A 23,854-nucleotide genomic window follows, 5' to 3' on the forward strand; every position below is an offset into this window, starting at 1 on the left:
TCAGTTGGAAATTCTTCTTCATGAAGAAGCACTAACCTTTTGACCTATTTGTCAATGTTACTAATAAAGTTTCAAAACTCCCTTTGAGTCTAGTAATAGCTTTTCTAACCTCTTAGTACAAGGTTCTCTTCAATGAAGTGTTAGACTACCTTTGAATTTGTTATCATCCTTCTAACCTCTTGGTAGCAAGTCATGTCATGCTTCCCTAGTTCAATAGCTATCCCGATAGCATAAGGCCTTCCACCCTACATAAATGAGAATTTATCCCATGAATCATAGTGCTTTAGCTATTATAGTTTCTAACTAGTGGAAAATTCATCAACAATGTCTACTCCTTCTAAACCAAGACCACCAAAATTTTGATCGAAGCATTTAATTATTTGGTCCCTCTCTTTGTCCAAGGTTGCCTCTAATGAACTGTTAGACTCCCTCTCGTAATCTCAATCATCAAGGATATTCTCTTCAAGAGACTCATTTTATTCAAAATGATCATTGGATGACTAATGAATTCTAGATAAGAACTTCTTTGGACCCATTGTCATAAGATTGCATTTTGCACAATATTTGGTAACATTTATAAAGTACCAACCAACTTTCTTTTCCTACAAGAACATCTCTAGAGGTAAAGGAAAAGATTAAGATAAATATCTCTTATAGTACATATACAAAGGTAAGTAAGGGAGAGGTTATAGTGAGTTAATAAATATTTATCTATACATCAACATCCACAATACAACTTTCTACAATGAAGGTCCATATCCAGCAAAGTGGAAAATGCCTCCATATAAGTATCTATCAAACAATGAGAATGTAACATTGGTTAATATCCCCTTCTCCCGCCCCCCCCCCCATAATGTAAAATTCCCACTCGTAAGTAACACTCAATCCTTTCTTTGACTAAATTTATTAAGTGGTTTCATACAACATGGATATTGCTTATTTTGATTGCTCCCATATTCGTATTTGTAGAGCTATCATTTTGTTATGAGCTCATTTGAAGATATTATAAACATGATTATGTTACTCAACCTCATCATATCTTTTATCTCTTACAATTGCTATAGCTCTTAGAATACCTATATCCAACAAATTTTGTCAACAAAATTACTTCTTGAAGCATATCTACAAATTCCACGATTTATACCAACAAGAAGAATCTATGCCCCCCACATAAATCTAGATATTTCCCATTTCTAAAGGCATAAGAAGTGTGTTCACTGATTCACTCATGAGTCCAACTGACAACACAATCTAATCTAAAGGGCATTACATAGTGACCATTGTAAAGATCATACAAATTGATAGACTTGTCAAGCATTGATACATTGTGTGACTCAAATAAAGCACTATAGTAGAAAATCTAACCAAGACTTTGGACCTCTTTAAATTTTGAATACCAATAATATTGATAAAACACATGGGAATAGCAAGAAGAAGAAGCCAACATGATAAAGTGATTCTGTGAAGAATTTTTTGCACAAACTTCTTCATGTAGTTGAATGAATTCAATGGAAAAATAAAAAATAAAAATTGGGAGCATTCAATTTCTTCAAACATTAGACCTTTGAAATAAGAATATTCCCAACCAATGACCTACTTTGATACCATGTTGAAAATCCTAGGTTTTGGATATTATGTAACTTGTAATAGCACTTGTGAATTTTATGTGTTTTCCAAGTTACTATATGAATGAATATATATGTGATATAAAGAGGTATGTCTCTTTATTATATTAACTTACATTAGTTATAGTTATAACACAAGCAATATACCCTCAATATATATTATAATGGTTATATAACAAGATACACACTCTCTCTCTCTCTCTCTCTCTCTCTCTTAACTATTCCATATATAATATTTGTCATTATTTATATATCTCATAAATATAATTTATTTGACAAAATTATAACATTAACATTGTAAATGTAGACCCAAGGGACTAGCAACTAACATGCCAACTTATCCATACATAGTCTATCGTGCAACAATCTCATTAATGAGATTTGTTGATATGTGTTCACAACAAAAAGTAAACAACTTAAAAGAATCATGTGATGAACACCTACTCAAACAAGAACCAAAAGAGTGAAAATACTATTAATGTGTATAGTTAACAAATATGTTTTTCAACAGTATTTTAGATCTAAAACGTGTTATCCTAGAGATACAAAACCATAAAATACTTTTCCAAAGTCTATAATGTCAATCCACATCTAAACATATGCCCTTTCCCTTCCAAGGCATGTTTCTTCTTTTCTCTAACAACAAATAGATTCAATTTCTAGAAGGTTAATGGTTTCAATAATTTCAATTGAAAAAGTAGATAGAAAGAGATCTAAGTAATTTTCACCATATCAATATTTATTAAAAGCATAAAACAATATATGAACATATTTACAAGCTATAGATTAAGTATTGAATCACATGAAAAATTAGTTCATTCATAATCCATCTATATTCTAATTGAATAAAAATTCTTTATAACTAGCAGGTGCACAATAGTTGTTCTCCAAAAAAATCAATGATTACAGATGATTTTGAATATTAGTTATGATTAAGCTAATGAAGAAGGATATCAATCCTTACATCAATCTTAAAAGTATATGAAAATAAATTTCACAAGCAATGAGTTCTATGGACAAAAAACCCCAACAAATATATTCATGAAATGACTAGCAAATGTAGAAAACAAGATGCTCCCCTCAAAGACAAAAATAATACACAAAGGTATAAAGACTAATGGGAATTATCCATCCATTCCTTATTTAATTCATGAGTGTTTCCAGGAAATAAAGTTTTAGCTCACAATTTTGAAGATATAGTTTTTCCAACCTCTTGATTCAAAGGAATAGAAGGTGTAAATCAATTGGTAAATAGCATTGAACATGAAAATTTTGTTGAAAATATTTTATTTCACACAATCAACCATATTCATCAAGACTCCACATTTATTGGTAAAATTAATTTCAATTAGGAAAAGTATATAAAATTGTCTATCAAAATTGTTCATTAATCACTTTTCATTTCTTTTTGTGTGAATTTTATATTTGACTATTTGTATAATAATTAGTTGAAATGCCAAATCATTTTATGTATGTTTGTCTTATGATAACATTTTTTCCCCATTCTAACATTATCCTTTTATCTTTCTACTAGAATTTCTTATATATAGAATAAAAGGTAAACTTCTCTAGTGACAATTTTTTTTCATGGATATCTTGGTTAGAAAGATAAGAAATGATGCTAATGTCTATATTGATTATTCATTTTTTGTTTCTTCTATCTCTTCTAATCCTGATGATGGATCGCTATTAGAATCTTGATAGAAAAGATCAAATTAGAGAAAAAGATGCACCATTGAGATCCAATGTTTTTAAAGCCTCATTCTAAACTAAAATTTTTTATATATAAGAAAAATAAATTTAAAAATGTAAAATGATGAAGGAATATTGTGCTTATTATATCACTACTTCTGATGGCCGTCCCGCTGAATTGAGGAATAAAAATTCAAAGGATCGTCATTGTTTTTTGCAATGTGGGCGTCAGACATAAAATTAACGAGGACAGCTGCAGCATGCTATTCATTTTTACTCTTGGACTCTACTGTAGCAATAGACGAAACAGAGAGCAAACATTTGAAGGAAAGCACAATACGTTGCAATACCATGCATTACTTTAAATAGGAGAAAACAAGTGAACACACTTTCCAATTCCACTGTCGGTAAGAACAAGCATTAAGTCTGGAGATGTTTCTAGAATATATCTAAACTGGGTCAGCTTTATGCCAAAATTTAAATTCAATATATCCTACAGTCAGGGGCCAATACAAATCCTGCTTCTAAATATCTTTGTACAACTGACTAAATTTCTAAGCGTGAAATGTAGGAACTGTCATCTGTAGAACTGATGTCCCTCACTGTAGACGGACTTATGTGCTGATCTTGATAATCAATATCGATCTCTTCAGACAAGTCCACACTTTCTGCATAATATTGCAAAGCGGTTTTCAACTCTTCTAAAACTTCGCTCGCACTGGGCCTCAACATTGGGTTATCTGCAACACACCTAATTGCCAGCTTTGCCACATGAGCAACTGATTTTATGCTGTAATTATCACCCAATCGCTTGTCCACTATTTCTGCAAATTTGTCAGAATATTCACCCATCTCCACAAACGGTGTCACCTGTTTAGCGAAAGCAAGTTAGTAAGTTACGCTGTTAATTTCTCTGATAAAGGGCCCCTAAAATTGCTTCCATTAATTTGAAATGATGAAGAGATGGTAGAAGTTCACACCCATCTAGCAAGATTAATTTCGTCGGTAGGAACTTTTGCATCTATAGGTGCCCTGCCACAAATGATTTCTAACAAGACCACCCCAAAACTATACACATCACTCTTATCAGTCAGGACTTCTGTCTTAAAATACCTGTCGAGCATAGAAATAAAAATGTCAGAACATAGGGAAAGAATTATTTTAAATCATGTTAAGCATTAAGAACTAGACAAAGAGAGAGATTACTCTGGATCTAGGTATCCAGCCGTTCCTTTCACAGTAGTTGTCACATGAGAATCTTCTCCGTCAATTGTTACTCTTGAAAGCCCGAAATCTGCCAGCTTTCCATTTAATTTATCGTCTAGAAGAATGTTGGCAGTCTTTATATCTCTGTGAATGATTTTTGGGGTGCAACTTACGTGCAGGTATTCCAATCCTTCAAAAAGTCACACGTAGTGTAATTAGATTAAGCAAACTGGTCTTCATATGCAGTTACATGGCAGAAAATGTTTACCTTGTGCTGCATCTAATGCCATGTTAAGCCTGGTTTTCCAATTGAGATTCGGATATTTCCCTGCACTAGCACCTGGGAGGTGAAAGATATAATCAAATTGTTTTGTGGTGAAATTAGGGTTTTCCACATTTATAATTTTGCAATAAATACGAGCAAACTTTTGTAGAGAACGTTCGGTACTTACCATAAAGACGATCTTTGAAGGATCCTCCAACCATATATTCGTATACTAACATTAATTCTTTGGATTCATTGCAGTAGCCAAGTAAAGATACAAGGTTCTTGTGATGAACTCTTGATAAAAGATCAATCTGTTCAGTAGGTTTTCAAAAACATTGAGATTCATGTAGTAATTGTTTTCCATGAGAACGAGATTTAACGGTAAATAATATGGATGTTTAAGAACCTAATATTACCTCGTTCAAAAACTCTAGAGCTCCTTGTTTGGAGTAAAGAGAGAGCACTTTTACTGCTATTTGCTTCCCATCCTGCAATTTACCCCAGAAGACAGAACCAAAACCACCTTTTCCGATCTTACAGCTAAAATTTTCTGTTGATGTCATCATCTCTTCCAGGGTAAACGCCTGGGATTTTGATGGGTTTGGTACCAAAACTATTGAGTAGTCTGCAATCCATCTCAATTGGAAGTAAGTCTAGCCACTTTTAGCAAGCCATAAAAGTAGTCGGTTTACTAGCAAATTACTGAAAGGAGAAACATTTTCTTACCATGTTCAAGGATATCTACTGATTTGTTTGGTGATGCACTGCTTTTTGAATCTGCAAGTACAATCTCCTTTCTCTTATATTGTCTTCGGTAAACAATAATACTCACAATCAATATGAAAGCTATTATTATAATGCCGCCTGCTATAGCTCCGACAATAATTCCTACATTGCTTCGGTTTGGGTGGGAATGAGTTGAATTCAGAGGCGTAATACTAAGGTATGTATTGCCTTTGTATCTGCACGATTTTAATACAAAATAAATGCATTCCATGTTATTATGTCCAGTGATGTGTGAGAACAAAATTAGTAGCATGGATATATTTAAAAGGAATATCATATGATAGATTACGTTATTATCTTCTTCTGAATGAGGAGTTGAGGAATTTCACCGCTGAAATTATTGTAGTCTATGAATCTGTCAAGATCAGAGCAGGTACAATATATAATTGTCAGTGCTTATACGACGGTGTTGATTGTGAGTTAAAAGATACAAGAGAGAACGTACAACTCTTTAAGATTGTGTAGCTGAGATAACCAGTCTGGAAGCTCGCCACTCAAGCTGTTGTTTTGTAAATGTCTGCATAATTAAACCACTCAAACCGTGAATCCCTAATTATTTTGTTGGTGAACATTAAAACCGATTCTTTTGCATAGATTAAGAAAGAAGAGCGTGAACAAATAGTATCGAGATTCAAGATACGTACAGTCTCTCCAGTTTGCTTAATCTGGATAAATCTGGTAAGGCTCCCGTGAAATTGTTATTTGTCAGCGATCTAATCATACGCTCAAGTCGTTAAAAAGGCATTAACCCTAATTTAGCTTCCAAAATAACAATTTCTTTCATTTTGCGCGTGTAAAATGTAAGTGTTGAAATGTAAGTGTAAAATGTAAGTGTTAAAATAGTAGGACGTTTTTTCAACAACAATTAAAAAGGAAATTTTCCTAATATTATCTTACAAGTAATTGGTTTATTGGTCTATTATTCTACTTAAAAATATATTTTTATTATTTTTATGATGTAATTATTAATCTTATTATTTACATTTCAAATAACCACATCATTAAAACAAAAACTTATTATTATGATTATATATTTTAATATTCCTTCTTTTAGAGTGAAAATAAATTTAAATATACATTCTAAAACTTAGAGGATATGTTGTCCTTGTATGATATCATATAATTTGAATTATATAAAATAAAGAAATAGTATTTTAGTTTTTTATTAATTTAGAATGAATAATATTATATTTAAATATTTTTATAGAATAATAGAATATAATAATTTATGGTTTAGTTCTATATTACATTAGATTTTTCTTAAATTTCTATATGTTTTATCTCTATTCTTGAAAAAATATTTTCAGCTATATTTATGTCTATTCTTTTATAGTTATTTTAATATTAATTAATACTTCAGTTTACTTAATCTTCATTTATTCTAAATTTTCATATCTAAGGAAAATATAGAGCAGCTGAGAATAATTTACAAGATTGAAATAAGTTCAAATTTAGAATTTAGAATTTATTTTTTGTCATTTGTTCAATATAAAATTATAGTCTAGAATAATTAAAAATGACAAAAAATTATGAAGGTTCTTTCAAAAGTATTCTAATTTCAAATATTAAAAGAATTCATTCATAAACAATTGTACATTTATATTTTTCCTATTGTATCTTATCAAAGATCAAGATCATAAAGTGAGTCTATTAAAAGAACAATTAATTTGTGAGGCCAATTTTCCTTATTTTAAATAATACTAAAAATTCTACACCTTAGTATAAATTGAAAAATAGAAAATAGATACAACAACTATATTGTTTAAGTCTATATTTGATGGTCACTAAAATTGAATTTACTTAGCTTTATATTGTCAAAGTGATTCATAAGAAAGTTTTTTTTAATAAATAGTCCCTTTCCATTAATAAATTAATAATATACTAGTTACAAATTCACGAAAAATAGACCCCACTGAATTCAAATACAATAATTATTCATAAATAAAAAAACATTTCTATCAAGAAAGAGAGCGATTGAGATATGCCTAATCTTTAATTTTATTAAATTAATTGAATGCCTCAAGAAAAGTTGCAATTATAATCTTGACATGAAACGATGAAAAAGTAGTATGAATCTCCGGCCACTTACATGTTAATAAGTTCAGTCATCTGAACAAGAACTGTGGGCACGGTTCCCGTCAGATTCCTCCCGCCCATGTCGCTGAAAATAAACATCACCGATGGATTAAATCCTTTCAAATCCACTTTCCCACGGCTGTATATATTAAAGTAATTTAATACTTTTCTGAATAAAATTACATCTCCGAAACTCTGACAGAGGAAGGGCTGCTATTGCAATGGACTCCTTCCCACGGAAGAGCAAAGCAAGGATCTGAAATCCAATCGTTTATTTTAAACTGTTTCTTCATAGCAGCTAGAGCATCAACTGCCCCGTTACAAGTCAGACAAATTCGTCAGAATTTTCAATTAAAATAAGCCAAGAAATAGGATTAGGTGAAGTTGGAAAGCAAGAAGTACTGACCATCCGTTGAATAAGTGGGAAGATCAGTGGTAATGATCTGGTAGTACTCCAGAGCGTTGATGAAAGGACCTGGGTCGCCATTAAAGTTTGTTCTGGAAAGTGTTATGTTCGAGAAAGTGAAATCTCTTGGGAAAGCCGGGAGTTCCCCGAAATTGAACATCACTTCTGTGGCCGAAAAATCTCTGTCCAGGCGATCGATTGTCAAACCGATTCGGTCAACCTTCATAGTCATCGATTCCGAGACATTACCCCCGTTGCTTTCTGCAAAATACAGAAACAGCAAAGCGTTGCTTATTTCTTCGAAAAACAAAATCATGCTCGTGTTGCGAGGTGTCGTAGCTGCAGTCTGCATCACAGCAGATGGAGGAAAGTCTTGCGTGCTGTTCGTTTCAATTCTCCCCTGCAACACAACACTCTGCGTATCTGATGCATCTAAAGGAACCCAAACGCGATCAAATTGGTCTTCAGGATACCTAAATAAACAGAAGAAAAAAAGGGGTGTGAAACCAAAACGAAATAAATAAATAAATAAAGAGGTTTTATATAAAAACAAACCATGATATGAATTATTATTACCTGATTGGGGAATTTCCGCCGGCGTCGTATCTTGCAACCATACGCAACATTGTTCCGGACTTAGCTTGATGATACATGCCTTGCTCAAGTCTTCTCAATTCCACAGAAGAGATAAAGGGATTAACCGTCTCAGATGTTCTAATCAAGCAAATAAAGAGGACATGACTAGAACTAAACAAAATCCTCTCGCTCGGCAGATTCTGCTGCGAAATTGTGGCTGTAATGTTTCTCGCGGACAACATCTCGGCAGTCTCGATGGAGAATTGAAAGAGTGGAGAGACTGATTGTGCACTGTAATTACCATTGTAAAACCTGATTCTTACAAGGTGAGGCGTGTTTGGAGTGATGGGTAGTTGATAGCAAGATTTGTTGAGAGGCCCTGGGAACACTCGAACACTTTGCTGGTTTTCTGGCAGGCTTGAGTTTTTCATTTCTACTTTCTCGCCGGAATCGATGTAATTATCATCAGGAACCCATTCTATACCGTTTTCATCCCTGTAACTTGATTTCCCGCCGCAGTCAATGCTGATAAATCCTGCTTTCAACAGAATGGTTGTCAATTAAAGAAAACAATAAAATTTACAAACTGAATTAGGATTTAATTTCTAAATATCACCTGGTTGAGCTATAACGGAAGCTACGCAGCACAAGAGCATAAAACGCGCTACCCATAATATTGCAATATAACCCATTGCTAACTTCTCTGAGCTTAATTATTTTCAAAGCCAATTCAAAAGTTCCTTGGATGAAGTTACATGTGGCATAATGATACGGTCTTATATTCTCTTTGCTATATTTTTTGATAGGCGGTCAGAAAGTCAGGTCAATATCGGATGGTGTAAAAATTCATCAAAGCTGACGACAGTCGGGCGTATTATTAAATTATTGACGGACTGTAGTCGTCAGTCAAGTTCCAAAGTTCGGATTTTATTTAAAATAGGGGCGATGTTTTTGTTATTATTATTACTATTAATATTCGTTTCCATCAAGACACAGCTTAATTAACTCCAACATGTGTTTGTAACACTGCATTATTTGCAAGAGTCGTTGATCGCAAAGCGAAGGAAAGTGGAAGGAATCTTACAGAACCAATGTGACCTAAGAAGAGAGGACAATGAATTCGCGTATATCTATTAACATTTGGTCTATGACGAGGACCCCGCAACATTAAACAAATGCCAAATGTACTGCTCGAATATATTGAAATCAAATTCGATGAATCCATGTCCAAAGCTTCGTTAGAGTGATGCGTCTTTTATAGCATTAACCTTCACGTTTGTCTCATTTCAAATAAGTGCACTGTAATAAATATAATTTAAATAATAGTTGTCTATTTAAAAAATATATAATTAATAAAGATAATTCAATAATAAATAATAAATAGCTACTTAATTTTATAAAAAAAATCAATAAATTTTATTCTTGAAAGAAATTTTTAAATTTTTTTATTATGACAAAAATATAATCTAACAAAATTATCTGTTCAAATTTTTAATAGTTAGTCATGAAAAATACTTAATACATATCTATGATAAAATTAAAATAAAATAAAAGCATTGATCCACTTTAAAAAGTAGCAAACATTGTCTACCAATAAATATTTGAAGTGTCCTCATTCTATTAAAGATCAGATATATAGCCCACTGGCTCCAACATGGGGACAGGGGTTCAAAATTTTTCTTCAATCTTCTTAAACATAAACATATTAAAGAGTCCATTGATAGACTCTCGATTAATAATCAAGACATTTCAGACCCTAAGATTATTATTCAGGCTTTTGCTGATTATTACAAGACTCTTTTTACTTCAGAGGACTCCTCTGAGGCTGAGTCTTCAAGAAATAAATGCAAAATGCTTATTCCCAAAAAGTTGGACTCTGAGGATATTGTTGTGCTTGCTAAGGATATCTCTATTGAGGAGATTGAGGGAGCTATTAAGGCTCTCAATGATGATTAGGCCCCGGGCCCTTATGGTTTTCCTGTTGAGTTCTACAAATCCAATATCAGTTGGATTTGTAAGGATCTCCATGACTTATACTCTGAAGCTTTGTCTATTGGATCCTTGGGATAGGATGTTAATAGAGGGATCATTAAGCTCCTTCCCAAGGATGGAGATAAGACCCTCATTAGGAATTGGAGGCCGATTACCCTTCTTAATGTGTCATATAAGATTTTAGCTAAAATTATGGCTCTTAGGTTAGTAAATATTCTTCCTAAATTTGTTAACTCTACCCAAACTGGTTTCATCAAGGGTAGATATATTCTCGAGAATCTCATAACTAGTTGGGAAGCCATGGAGTGGTCTAAATGCTCACACCAAAACTCGGCCATGCTCCTTTTGGATTTTGAAAAGGCTTATGATAGGGTTGAATGGAGGTTTATTCTTATGATGCTAGAGGCCTTCGGTTTCCCTCCCTCCTTTTGCAATACTGTGTAGGTGCTTCTTAGTGATGCTTGTGCTCAAGTTGAAGTTAACAGTGTTCTTCTACTCCTTTTTCTCTAGGGAGATCCATTAGACAAGGGTGCCCTCTGGCACCATCTCTTTTTGTGATTGCTTCGGAGGCTCTCTTCTATATTCTCAGAGATAATTCTTTATCTCCTGATGTCAGAGGTATCTATTTGCCTAATGATGAAGAGCTCATCAATTGCCAGTTTGCGGATGATACCGTGTTGTTCTTTGAGCTTTCAGAAAGCAATTTTAAGGCTTTGCAATATAAACTTAGTTTCTTTTGTTCTATTTCTGGGGCTAAAATATCTCAAGCCAAATCAGTTTGTTTGGGGTGGGATGTGCAGCCCCCATATTGGTTTCCTTAATACAATTTTCTTTGGGGAGGCCCCAATAAGATCACTAGATATCTTGGTATCCCTTTCTCAGTGGATCCTACCCTCAAGGACATGTGGTCATGGGTTAAAGAGAAGATTGATAAGAAACTTAACAAATGGCATAATAGGGCATTATCTCTAGTAGGCAGAATTCAAGTTTGCCAGAAGATGTTGTCCTCCTACACCGTTTACTATTCCTCTGCATGGTTTTTTAACAATTATCAGATTGCTGAAATTCAAAAGTCCATCAGACAATTTCTTTGGTCTGATGGAAAGGGTAATAATAAAATTCATTCTATTAGGTGGGCTTGGTGCCACACTGACAAGGCCCTTGGGGGACTTGGGCTGAAGGACTTAAGAATTGAAGGTATTGCCCTATCTGCCAAATGGATTTTTCAATCCATGGAGGGTGACTGTCCTTGGAAAGTGTTAGTTAGAAATAACATTGAAAGGGGTGTGCCTAAGAAAGCCAAATCTTGGACTAATCTCTCCTTTTGCGACCTCATTATTGGTAACTTTCCTGTCATGGTCCAAGGTTCCATAGTTTTTAGATCTATTTGGAAGGCTTGGGACCATGTTAGGAAATTCATCACTAACAAGGATTTTCATTGTAATGATCAACTCTATGGTGAAAGATCAATTTGGTGGAATCTTCACCTAAATGATAAACCTTTGGCTCTTACCCAAGGGTGTTCTGCCAGATTGTGGGCTAAGAAAGGTATTAAACAGTTCATAGATCTCTTTGAGTAGAACCAAATCACTCCTTGGGATGATCTTAAAAATAAATATGATATCCCTGATTCCCATAAAAGAACTTATAACATGATTGTGCAAGCTGTTAATGGTCTTCCCACTATATGCCATGTTGATTCTCAAAGGCACCTAAAGTGTAAATGGCCTGGTGGAGTTGTCACGAATCTGCTTAAGGCCAAGAATATATACAGAATCCTTGATTGTAATACTAATATTATTGATCATGTCAATGTTGTTTGGTACTCTTCTTATGATGCTGATGTTTGGAAAAAATACTTTGATATCTTGTGGAAGAATTTTGTTGAGCCTAAAATTAGATGCTTCAGATGGTTAGTCATGTTGGACAGGCTACCTATTAAAAGAGATTTATCTAATTCTATTTTTTGTAATTTATACAGAGTTCCTAAAACTGGTAGACATATTCTTTTAGATTGTACTTTTGCTAAAGAAATATGGAGAATGTTTGGCATTGTTTATCCTATTAATGTTAATATTCTTGATATTATCATTGGTCATATTAATGGTCTTCCTAAAGATACCAATTTATTTTGGAATATATTGTCATCTAACGTTCTCTGGTAGATCTAGAAATGTAGGAATGAGGAAAGATACCAAGGTAAGCCAAAGGACCTTACTGAATTTTTTTGAAAGCTCACTTATTTTAAAATTTCTTTGCAGGTGCAAGCTACTATGTTGATCGAGCGAGACAAGATGAGACGGTTCCTTCATGATGGGCATGCTTCTTTTAAGCATGGATACCAATGGCGTAGAACCTTGGATGATCTGCAAGCTTTTGAGCAAGCTTGCATTGGGCTAAATAGAGAAATTCATAAGAAAGTGAATGCTATAAAGGATGATTTATTCAGGCTAATGCAGATTCAAGAACGTAAAAGCATCGTTTGGATGGAGGGTCCCTTAGGTTGGACTGCCTAGGTGGTCAATTACTATGATGTTCTTAGTTAGCTAGTCTTTCTCCTCTTTTTGTTATGTTGTACAGCTGAATCTGTTCTTCCTTAGTGAGGCTTGGCCTCCTTGTTGATTTTTGTGGTGGTACTTTGGTTGCTCTTTCTGTTCTGAAACTCTTATATCTAATAGAAAAAAATCTTCCCATATCAAAGGTAAAGGTGAAAAATACTTCTAAGAAAATAAAAGATTAAAAATAAATTTAAGCCCTACATTAAACCTTTACAATGTTGAAAGAAGTTTTTTATATTGACAAGAATAAACCTACATTAATTTACTTCAGTGTTATTTAGTAGCTTATTTAAAATTTATAGCTCATAACATTGTATTATATACTACACAAATTAACAATCACCATATTTAAATTAAACTTCATTTAGATATAAAAATTGATAAATGATAAAAGGTCATTCCTTTTGTTTTTTATTTTTTTATTTTGATTAGTTAAGAGTATCACTATATTACACATACCTTGTCAATTAAATTATTTTTGTGATTAAAACATATAATTTGTTTCTTATAATTGAAGCTAAATTTTTTAAAGATTTCAATATTTGTATATTGGTGAAAATAGGCTAAGAAAATGGAATATGAAGGAAGCCCCTAAAAAAGGGGTCCTATAACACAATGTTCTAGACCAATGAGATTTTAAATAAACAATATTTTTATTGAATAAAATGAAAAATTAAAATTTGAATATTACAAAAACTATTATTATCTTCAAAGGAAAAAAATAAAGTCATCTAATTGGTGATAACTAATTATCTAATATGTAAAGTCAATGCAATACTATTTGCCTATGACAAGTACAATGAGAGGAATGCAAACAACTGGCAAACATCCTTATAGAATTTAAAAAACAAATCTTAGTCCTCTAGTAAAGTTGAATTGCTACAAATGAGCTCATTAGAGATGAAGTCTTGTTTAGTAAAAGACTTCTACACTACAAGAAATCAAGTAGGGATTGTGTCCTTGGTGAGTCCTTAGCTATGAATGGAAGAGGTTTCACCCTATATATTTGACACAACACTTCATTATTGTTTTTTTAAAAAGAAAAATACTCATGAGAAAGCTATAAAGTTCTTATGATAGAACACATACCAATATTATAATTATATTTTCAATGCAATACTTAGCTTATAAGGTTTTTATTTTTAATAAAATATATATTTATAATTTGTCATGTCTTTTTTATTTTATTTATCTATTTTTAATGTTTAAATTTGTAGACTTTTGTTTTAAAATAAATTAATTGGAAAGTACAACAATATCAATTTAAGTCAAGTGTATCTAAATTTAAAAAATAAAATTTTAATTTTTTTCTTTTATATTGTAAGCTTCCTCCTCGCAAGTACTTATTTAATATGAATTTCTTCGTTAAATCTATTGTAGGAGATTTGAATGCATATGAAGTTATGTTTTATGTTGTGAATGTCCTAATAAAATTAAGAGTAGTTGATACATCCATGTTTTAATACTTAGTGATTCGAGAACTGCTACATTATCTCAATTGTTTAAACATTAAAATTTCACTAAAGATGATATGAGGTGTTTTTATCTGATGATGATGACATTGATTATGGTACCATGATGATTAGATTATATGCTTTTAGATAGTTCAATATTTCTTAATTGGAGATGTTTATGATGTTAAGGTATATGCATGCCTAACGATGATTATTCAAGTATTTTAATCTGAATTAATGAATAAGTTATGTTTTAATTGATTATGTGAATTATGATGATTAAATGTGAGTAGAAATGACTTAAATAGTTAATTATTATGAAAGATTCATGTTTCATTTATGTAACTATCCCGATAAATTTTTAATATATGTATGTGATTTTCTTGAGCTACTGATGTGTGTAATGAGTGTGCAAGATATTTTAGCCAGAAAATCTAATAGAGAAATGAAACTAAACCCTATGTACCATTGTGGAAACCAGGGTTGAGTCTAACAAAAGATGCAAACCCCGTTGTTCACATTTTATTTGTATCGTGAGTTGAATGAATGTATCATTCTATAGTCTTTAAATGTTATTGTTTCGTAACAGTGATTTTATAGTGTTGCTTGACACTCATGAATTGTATATGCATTCCAACATGTTAGTTAGGGTTAACCAAGTAACCTAAAGATCTAAGTTAGACTAGGTTAGTGACCTTTTTGCTAATTAGTTAGTAATTGAGATTAATCACCCTAATCAGGATTAGTGAGTAATCTATTTTTTCCTAAGGGTGTTCAAAAGTCCTAAAAAATTTCTAACTTTTGATAGGTCCCTAATTAATCCTAAAGGCCAAAAATCATGAAAAATAAATGCCTAAGGGGTATGGGTATGGGTTGGGGGCATTTTCTACCCCCCAACCCCTTTTGTTGACTTTTATGGTCACTAAAAAACCTCATTTTTGCTATATTGCAAAAATTCATTGATTTCATCATGAGTTGGATAACTTTAACTCCACCTTGAGGTTAGCCTTATGTCTAGTTAAGTTAGAAGACTCTAGAACTTTTAGGCAAGTGGAGGAGTTATTTATTTTTGTAGAGTGGTTGAGTTTAGGATCTTATTTAGAGGCATTTTTGAGAGGGTTTGAGTGTTCACCCAACCTCTAGTTTTAGAGTGGAATTTAGGATTAAAGGAGAAGCAAAAGGAAGGAATGCTCATCTCAAATTTGTTTATTTTCCATAACCCAATTTTGAAGGTAGAAATACTTCACCTCATTTTGTTCATGTTGTGTTTCATGTTTTAGTTTTAATGCATATGTATGTTCGTGTGTGTGTTGAGTATGTTAGGAGGGATTGAAATAGGTTTTCTTAAATAGTTTTCCTTTGTATTTTGTTTTGGAATTTCAAAGGGATTGTATGGGTTGTATTGGCATTACTCACCCTTGGATAGAGCAAAAGTGGCCATGTATGGGGGAAGATCTTTAGTTGGACTCCAATTGTGTAGAGTCATTTCTCAGGAAGAGAAGAGGGAGAGAAGGTAGGGTGTTATGGGCCCCTACTCATCAACACAAACCATGTTTTGAGTTTTAAAATTTGAGAAATGAAAGAATGAAAGTCCTTGTGATATTAGCCTCGAAAGGGCATTTGTGGAAGAACGAAAGTTCTTGAGTTTATAGCCCCGATAAGGCCTCTATTATGGTATTGTGTTTGATGTCTCCTGTTGGAAAAATCCACCTTCTCCCTAGTCTGGTTCAATGTCAAAGTTGTTGTGAAAACTTGGATGGGAGTGATTGTTTGAATTTTATTTTCATGTTATGATTGGTTGTCTCCCAGTCAGTTTTCGTTCTCTCCATGATCACCGTGATATATTGTAGAATTCGTAGTGGATCCCTTGTTAAGGGCCAAGAAGGAAATTCAAAATGGTTAATGGATTTCAGTTATGTTGGGAAATTTCTCCTTGGGATAATATCCTATGTAAAAATGTTACATTTAAACTTATTGTTGGAGTGGCAAGGATGTCAAATTTTCTTATTGGCTCTTTTCGGACAGAGCCTTTGAATTAGGTAGTTTAATAGGCAAAAAAAAAGATTGAGTAATATTCTTGCATATGAGTTTTCTAGTATTTCAGTATTCTTGCATGCGTGTTACTTTATATCTTTATATATATATACTTCCTTGTCTTAAAACTCCAACAATTGGCAAAAAAAAAATTGCATGAAAAAAAAATATAACACTTAGAAAAGAAAATTGCATTAAAAAAAATATAACACTTAGAAGAAAAATTGCATTCAAAAAATATAAATACACTTAGAAAAAAATTACATTCAAAAAATATAAATACAATTAGAAAAAAAATTGCATTCAAAAAATAATTGACACTTCGAGAAAAATGGCCTTGAAATTTATTTTTTCCATCCTAGAGCCGAAAGCCCTCTGGATTTTGTATGGACAAAATAATTTATTTCCATGTTGAACAGAGAATATTTTCTATAGATTCTTCTTTTAAAATTCTTAAATTCAAAAAAATTATTATATTTCTAAAAATATCCTAAATATCCTACAAGTCTTACCAAATAAACTTTTAGCAATAAATTTCCCCTTAGTATCCTAAGTCATAACTACCCCTCATATTTGTAAGCGCTAGTTTTGAACAAAGGGACAAAGAAATAAATGAAGTGATATAACTATGGTCCAATAAAAAAAAAACTCTTATTATAATCCTCTTTCCATCGTTTAAACCTGCCAGGGATGTGCCTTGAAAATGACCACATCATTTGAGTAATCAAATTTAAGTTTGGTGGGGGAGATTCAACTATTATATGAAGTCTGACATTAAATAAACACTTACCTCATTCCTTCCTCCCCTTAAGCCTGCGATTTAGCTGCCCAGGCATACTTTTTGTGGGGTTTGGGAAGATGCCACATGGATGGTCTAGGTTGGAGAGAAGTGTAGTGGGGTAGGATGGGGGTAGTTAGGAGTTAATGTTAGGATTAGTAATTGTTAGTCCCTGCCTTATAGGTAGGGGACTGTAGTTTTCACCCACCTTATTCTATTAGTATTTTTTTCAAAGATGTAAGAACATTAATGAATGTTAATGTTTAGCCTGAAAATATAAATTTTAATATTTTAATACTTTTTTTAATTGGTCATAACAATTGTTGCTAGTGATTTTAAACAATTAAATAATAAAAAATAAATATTATTGTTTAGCCATTGCTAAAAATTTCCATTGAAAATTGATTGTTATTAATGTTTACCCGTCTATTAAAATAAAGTGATTTAAATGGAGAGGCCACGTTCATTGAATAAAATCTAGTGTTAAATGTATTTTGTTGAGCTGTAGATCATGTTTCTACATTCAAACGTGCCAGTGCATACTTTTTTCATGAATACTTAAGCAATCTCCTTATTAAACTCTATTGTTAAATGCATTTTGTTATCTGACTCCACACTTTGTTGAGGAATACTTCACCGTTCTCCTAATTAAGCTGTGATGTTAATTGTGTTTTGTTTTGGGTGTACCATATGTTTACTGGTGGATCATGCATCCGAGAAATTGGCCCTTCCTGAATTTTTTTCATTTGTCATTAATATTTTGCAATATCTCAGTGTTTGCCTTTCAAAAATCTTTAAATACCTATGTGATTTCATTCTTGCTATGTAACATTTCATTTTCTATTGTGTTATCCAATAGTTGTTGCGTATTTGAATTCTCAGGGTCTCAACTGCTGCATTCAAAAACATTGGCTTTTTTAATTCTGGGCTCTCGGTTGGTGTATTTAGCAAGAGTGTTTTCCTAGATTTGTGCAACAATACCAGGTGTGAAAGATTAGTGTTTCTGCACTTTTTTCCATTTCCAGCTGAAGCCCTAAACTTTGCATTTCTATTTTGGGATAAGTGTGTGTTTTTCCTGTGAATAATTGCTTATCTATTCCATTTTTCAGTCATACATTGTAGAGGTCTTTAAATTTGAAACCTTGGTTTTTGTCTTTGCAAATTTAATTAGAAAATTGTGCTTTACACAAGCTCTGCCAATGGTCTCAGCAATCTATTTCAATGTTTCCTCTCAATTTCTCAGCGAACGACTAGCCCGTGTCTTAAGGCTGAGTGAAAAATGTAGCATTTTTGTAATACAAGAAGAATTCATAGACATATACTCCATTTTACCCACCTTGTCAGATATTTTCCTCCTCTTTTCTTGTGTCTGTGTTCCATATTTATTGCTCTCTCTCGACAACTACACATACTCATCTTTTTCGAATATGTCCTCAACTTGCTCTCCATCTAAAGCTTTTTTTATTATTATCTGCTCATCTGATAAGGGTTTCTATGACACCGTCCACTTAAGTTTTTTTAAAAAGAGAATCACCAAACAAAAAACACATAAAAAACACAAACAAGGTTACTTTAGTGATAATAAAGACTATACCGCCACAATTGCATAAGAATTTCCCTACTATATATGCTACGGGCTCCATATTGTCAAGGGGAGGTCAAGGTTAAGGAGAACCGTCTACTGGATGACATCTCCTTGTTTGCCCACAAATTAGAACTGTAAACGCTTTTGTCATGTGAAATTATATTTCTTTCTTTAGAAATAACAATCTATATTTCAATAGGTATAAATGTTGTATTTATAGTTGATGTTGTGCTTTTTACGAGAGGTTAAAATGGTTTTCAAACTAATTATTTAGTAAATTTATAATTTAAAAAAGCTTTATACCTATCTCAATGGTCACTGAAAAAGCTATAATTCATAGTGCAGCAAGCTTTTTTAGGGCTTAATAGAATTAATGTAGAAAAGTCATATATTTTTGTCTTTTTTTTTTTTTTTCGGGGGGGGGGGGGTGTTGTACCATTTATTAGTGTACGCATAATGACTACTTAAAATTTCACATGTCTCAATAGTTGCTTTGTAAAATATCTTCTCACCTTACTATTGTGAAGATTAATTCATGTTGAAACATTTGAAAAGTGAAAAAAATCCTTGTATTATAACTGTACACTGTATGGCATCTCATACTTCATACTTCATAGTCACTGTTGTCTGTACAAGTAGAAACCAACCTTGTTTATGTAGCTCCCATCTTTATTTGTTTGACAAAACCATACAATTGTAGCAAGGCTTTCAAAGATTTATCTTCATGGCCATTCTAATGCACTATCATTTGTATATGGTGGCAACACAAAATTTCCTAGTGCTAATTACTATTCCAAATATTATAGAAAGGCCACCCATATAATGCATTAAAAATATTAAGTACATCAAACTATTATTTTTAAACTATAAAATAGAATGTTTCTAATAAAATTAAAGTTTTCAATTTTACTATATTTAATAGAACCGCTTCAATATTGAGAGTGGTAGGTTTGAAAAGTCCAACTAATTAGACTTAATAGTGCCAGAAATGAAATATATATACACAATTAATACTATTCATTGTAAAAACAAAAAAAAAATCCCATTGAATATATATTGAAACTTGTACATCAGTATCTCTCACATAAACTATTTAAAAATGAAATTACAACATAATGCATAAAATTTGCCAAATAAAAGAACTAGTTTAATACATAACAAGTGTTTTATTTAGCTTAGATATCTTGAGCACCTCCTTGCCCTCTACCAAAGCCATTCTCATCACCATAACCAAACCTTTGTCTTCCTTGGCAATGGCTATGTTTTGATGAAGATATGGTATCCTCTTATTAATCACCTCTGCTATTGTTACCTGTTAAGGCTTCTCTACTCGCTCATATTTCTCCATTCTTTTGAAGCTCTGACTTATAGTTACAGAAAAACCCTAAATCCTATCGTAAGCTCGATAAAATACAAATTGTGCATTTTTTATTTCAATGTTGTACATTCGATATTATCCATATCTAATTTTAATATACATACTATTACAGTAAAGAATCTTAGATTTATTTTATTGATATTAAAAGATACTAAGATGGGTCCCATGAGGGGGCTAAGAGTTTGATATTAAATTTTAGCTCCTTATTTAAGGAAGCTAGTGATCCCATGAATATCATTTGAAGAACTTAAATATATGATATAATTATTTTATTACTATCATAATTAAATTTTTAAAATAATTAATGGATTGTTGACATGTGCCAAAAAAAACACTACTAAGTTGGTGGGCCCAAATCTAGGGGTCCACAAAAATAGAGGCCAAGCTCCTCCCATAGGACCCATGCCTAAATGTATTTGAAAAATTTAGAATGTTTAAAAATAAATGAGTAATAATAAGAAAGGTTGAGAACTATTTTATTTAATTCAAAATATTATTTAATTTTTAAGTATTATATTTTTCAATATAGATTTTAGTGATTTATTGTATAAGAAAATAGAATTCAATTATTATTGCTCTATTTAAAATCGATATTACATTCATATAGGAGGATTGATTTTATAGTTGGGATATTTGACTAATCAAACAAAGGAGAATTAACCATATGAAAATCTACATTAATTTCTATGCAAAGTTAATAATATTGCACTACCATTTGCCTAAGTTAAAACAATACTCATGAGTTTAGTTTAGCTTATTTTGAATAATATGTAATCCTCAATAATAAAAGGAGATGTCATATAATTTTAGAGAAGAATCAGTAAACAGAATTTTGTTTCTTATTTTCTATTGAAATAGCTTTGCTCTCCATTGTTTTTTCATATTTGTATTAGAGCCAGAATGAACAGTTGATTTAATCATTTTGTTTGTGAAGCAATATATAAAAAATGAAAAGGTATAAGCGGTTGATTTAATCATTCAAGATTTAAAAGGAGATTGCAATTTGTGCGAAGACCGCCATCTAGAAAGGTTGAAACAACAAGATCGCAGACTCAATCTTTATTAGTCACAGCCAAATCAAAATTTTATTGTCAAGGTAATTAGACTGTTTTTTATTGAATTTATTAGCCTCAAAAGTCAAAAGAGTAGAAAGTTACAGATTCTATTTGAAGATATCTAAAATATGCACATCTATTTTCTATGAAGATTTTAAAAATGAGAAGATGGTAATTTTAAATTTGAATAAAGGGTGTCAAGGAGTTTTTTCCATTTCAAAGGAGCACAAAGAAAGAACAAAGGATCAGTAGTTAGAGCAATAGGAAAGGAAGCAATTTGAATCAAGGAAAGGAGGAGCGACAAAGTTGAATCAAAAAAATAAGGTGAGAATAATTTGCTTATCTTAAAGGGAAAATATGGAAAGAGATTGAAGAAGGAAACGAAGAATGATTGAAGTTCCAGTTGCTTCTTTCTGAACTATTTCAAAAATTAATTTCTTTTCGAAAAAAGAAAAGAAAAAGTAAATTGTAAATTAGAAACATTTTCCTTTCTTTTCACTAATGCATGGCTCTGTCTCTAAGTATTGTATTTCAGAAAACACATTTTTAACAAAATCATACATCATGCAACCCAATCCATATTGGGCATTAATTATCATAATGCATCTTAATGTATGCCCTCTTGAAAACCTCCTCGTATCATAGTTTCCACAGAGGCACAAGTAGGATGAAAGCTGTCAAAAGCCATGGAGTTTGGGTTTGATAGTCATGACTACTAATTGCATGCAGTTGAACTTATCTATGTATGAAATTTTTGTCTTCTTCATCATTCTTTTCCATTTCCATTTGGATTTTTTAAAAGCTTCTATTCCTTTAAAAGCTGAACAAAAGGACATTTGATGACTGACTTTACCAGTGACATCTTAGTTTGGTATATGAAGAACTATAAGTGTAAAATTGATAAAGCACAACCCAAAGTGATAATATTAAATGACGAGGAACAAACATATGCTTTGAAACATGTTCAATCTTGTGGGAAAAAGCTATTACTTATTATGAATTATGTACTAATCCCACTATGTTTAAATTGGATAACAATTGATGTTAATGATACAAAATTACAATCCAACTGCCAAATTCAGATCCCAAAGCTCAACCTAATGTTTGGTTTGAAAAAAAAGGCAATGATTGTTTTGTTTAAAACAAATCAATATGTTAGTTAAATTTTCCAAAAAATTTGGCAACTAATTCTTTTAGTGTTAACTATCAAGTAATGGGACCTGTGAGGACTTGATCCATAATCTTGTATCTATAGGCACGAGAACATGCCATGTTACATCAATTCAATGACTAGATAGCTAGCATTAACTGTACCCATTAATACTTCATGTATAAACAACTATCAGTAGTAGTACTTATTGTTCTACTTTGATGTCCTGGTAAGTTGAATAAAAGGATAATGTATTTTTTAATTGTGATAGTTATGGATTTATAGGTTTTTAGGTTTCGTCAAGTTTGAATTGAAGGGTCAATGTTTCTTGGCCTTGAACGTTTGAATCTAGTTAAAAAGATTGATTTCTATTACTGAAGCAATTGCATATTCACTAGATTAGGAACTAGTTTTGAGAGAACATATATCAGTCACTGTAGAGTTTCCAAAAATATAGTGGTTGTGACAAAGAGTTGGCGCAGATGAGCTATATACAAGAGAGATACAGAGGAAAGAGTAAAAATTGCACAATCTATTGGGAATTAACTCTTTCTTGTTGATCTATAATTTTTCTTGACAAAAAATTGATTACATTCAAGTATGAGTAATATGAGATTTTCAATAACATGGATAATGAAATAGCTTCATGATGATGACAGGTCATCAAGTATTTAATACTTAAACTAAGTTTAAACATGTCTTAATTCTTTGTTTTATTTAATTTATTATAAAATGATTTACAACCTGTGTTAGCTTAGTAAGATGATATTTGAAACTAGCTGAATATAGCTTATAAATATGGTCTTAAACATAGAATGTGATGGCAAGCTTCCAAATTATTGTATAAAACCCTCAATGAATCCTACATAAGCTGGTACTGTCCATTTTAAACTTCAAAGCTATTTCAATGAACAATTGTAAAGTGTCCTATGGCTTTTGATCATTCTGTGCATGAAAACTTTATAGCAGGAGCAAAATATTCAGATCTCCAAGCTTGAGGAAGGTATTGTGAATGAATCAAGTATTTCATCATTTTGTTACCTAGAGTTGTGAATGAATATTCTATGATAGTTCTGTATTTTGTTATGTCTGGGAACTTTATTTGTTTCAGCAAACAAATTATGTATACTTTTTATCACATGTTTAGCTGCAGGAAATTAAGTTTTTGGATTGCAACAGATTTTTAATAGATGGATTGCTTCTTTTTGTTGCATATTTTATCTTTCAACAATACA

The 23,854-nt window shown here is 31.9% G+C and overlaps 1 protein-coding gene across 1 annotated transcript; it reads right to left on the reverse strand.

Moving 5' to 3' along the window:
- Window positions 1-3,863: 3,863 nt before the first annotated feature.
- LOC149577248 (putative LRR receptor-like serine/threonine-protein kinase At1g67720) lies at window positions 3,864-9,318 on the reverse strand. Its single transcript, XM_089795963.1, has 15 exons — window positions 9,252-9,318; window positions 8,636-9,170; window positions 8,060-8,532; window positions 7,837-7,963; window positions 7,667-7,738; window positions 6,222-6,290; window positions 6,023-6,094; window positions 5,867-5,932; window positions 5,518-5,753; window positions 5,208-5,416; window positions 4,976-5,102; window positions 4,792-4,863; window positions 4,524-4,713; window positions 4,298-4,430; window positions 3,864-4,187 (listed from the first exon to the last, which is right to left on the reverse strand). The coding sequence occupies exons 1-15, from the start codon at window positions 9,289-9,291 to the stop codon at window positions 3,864-3,866; spliced, it is 2,745 nt and encodes a 914-aa protein (XP_089652089.1). The 5' UTR covers window positions 9,292-9,318.
- Between the last annotated feature and the right edge of the window lie 14,536 nt (window positions 9,319-23,854).

This window comes from Cupressus sempervirens, chromosome 1 (genome assembly GCF_028749045.1).
Source record: "Cupressus sempervirens isolate cs-2001-9-10 chromosome 1, ASM2874904v1, whole genome shotgun sequence".
Lineage (NCBI taxonomy): Eukaryota > Viridiplantae > Streptophyta > Pinopsida > Cupressales > Cupressaceae > Cupressus > Cupressus sempervirens.

Coding starts and splice junctions, on each gene's coding strand:
- LOC149577248 (XM_089795963.1), bottom strand. CDS start 9,291: ATGCTCTTGTGCTGCGTAGCTTCCGTTATAGCTCAACCAG. Junction 9,171..9,251: donor TTCCGTTATAGCTCAACCAG/GTGATATTTAGA, acceptor TGTTGAAAGCAG/GATTTATCAGCATTGACTGC. Junction 5,417..5,517: donor AGTAGATATCCTTGAACATG/GTAAGAAAATGT, acceptor GATGGATTGCAG/ACTACTCAATAGTTTTGGTA.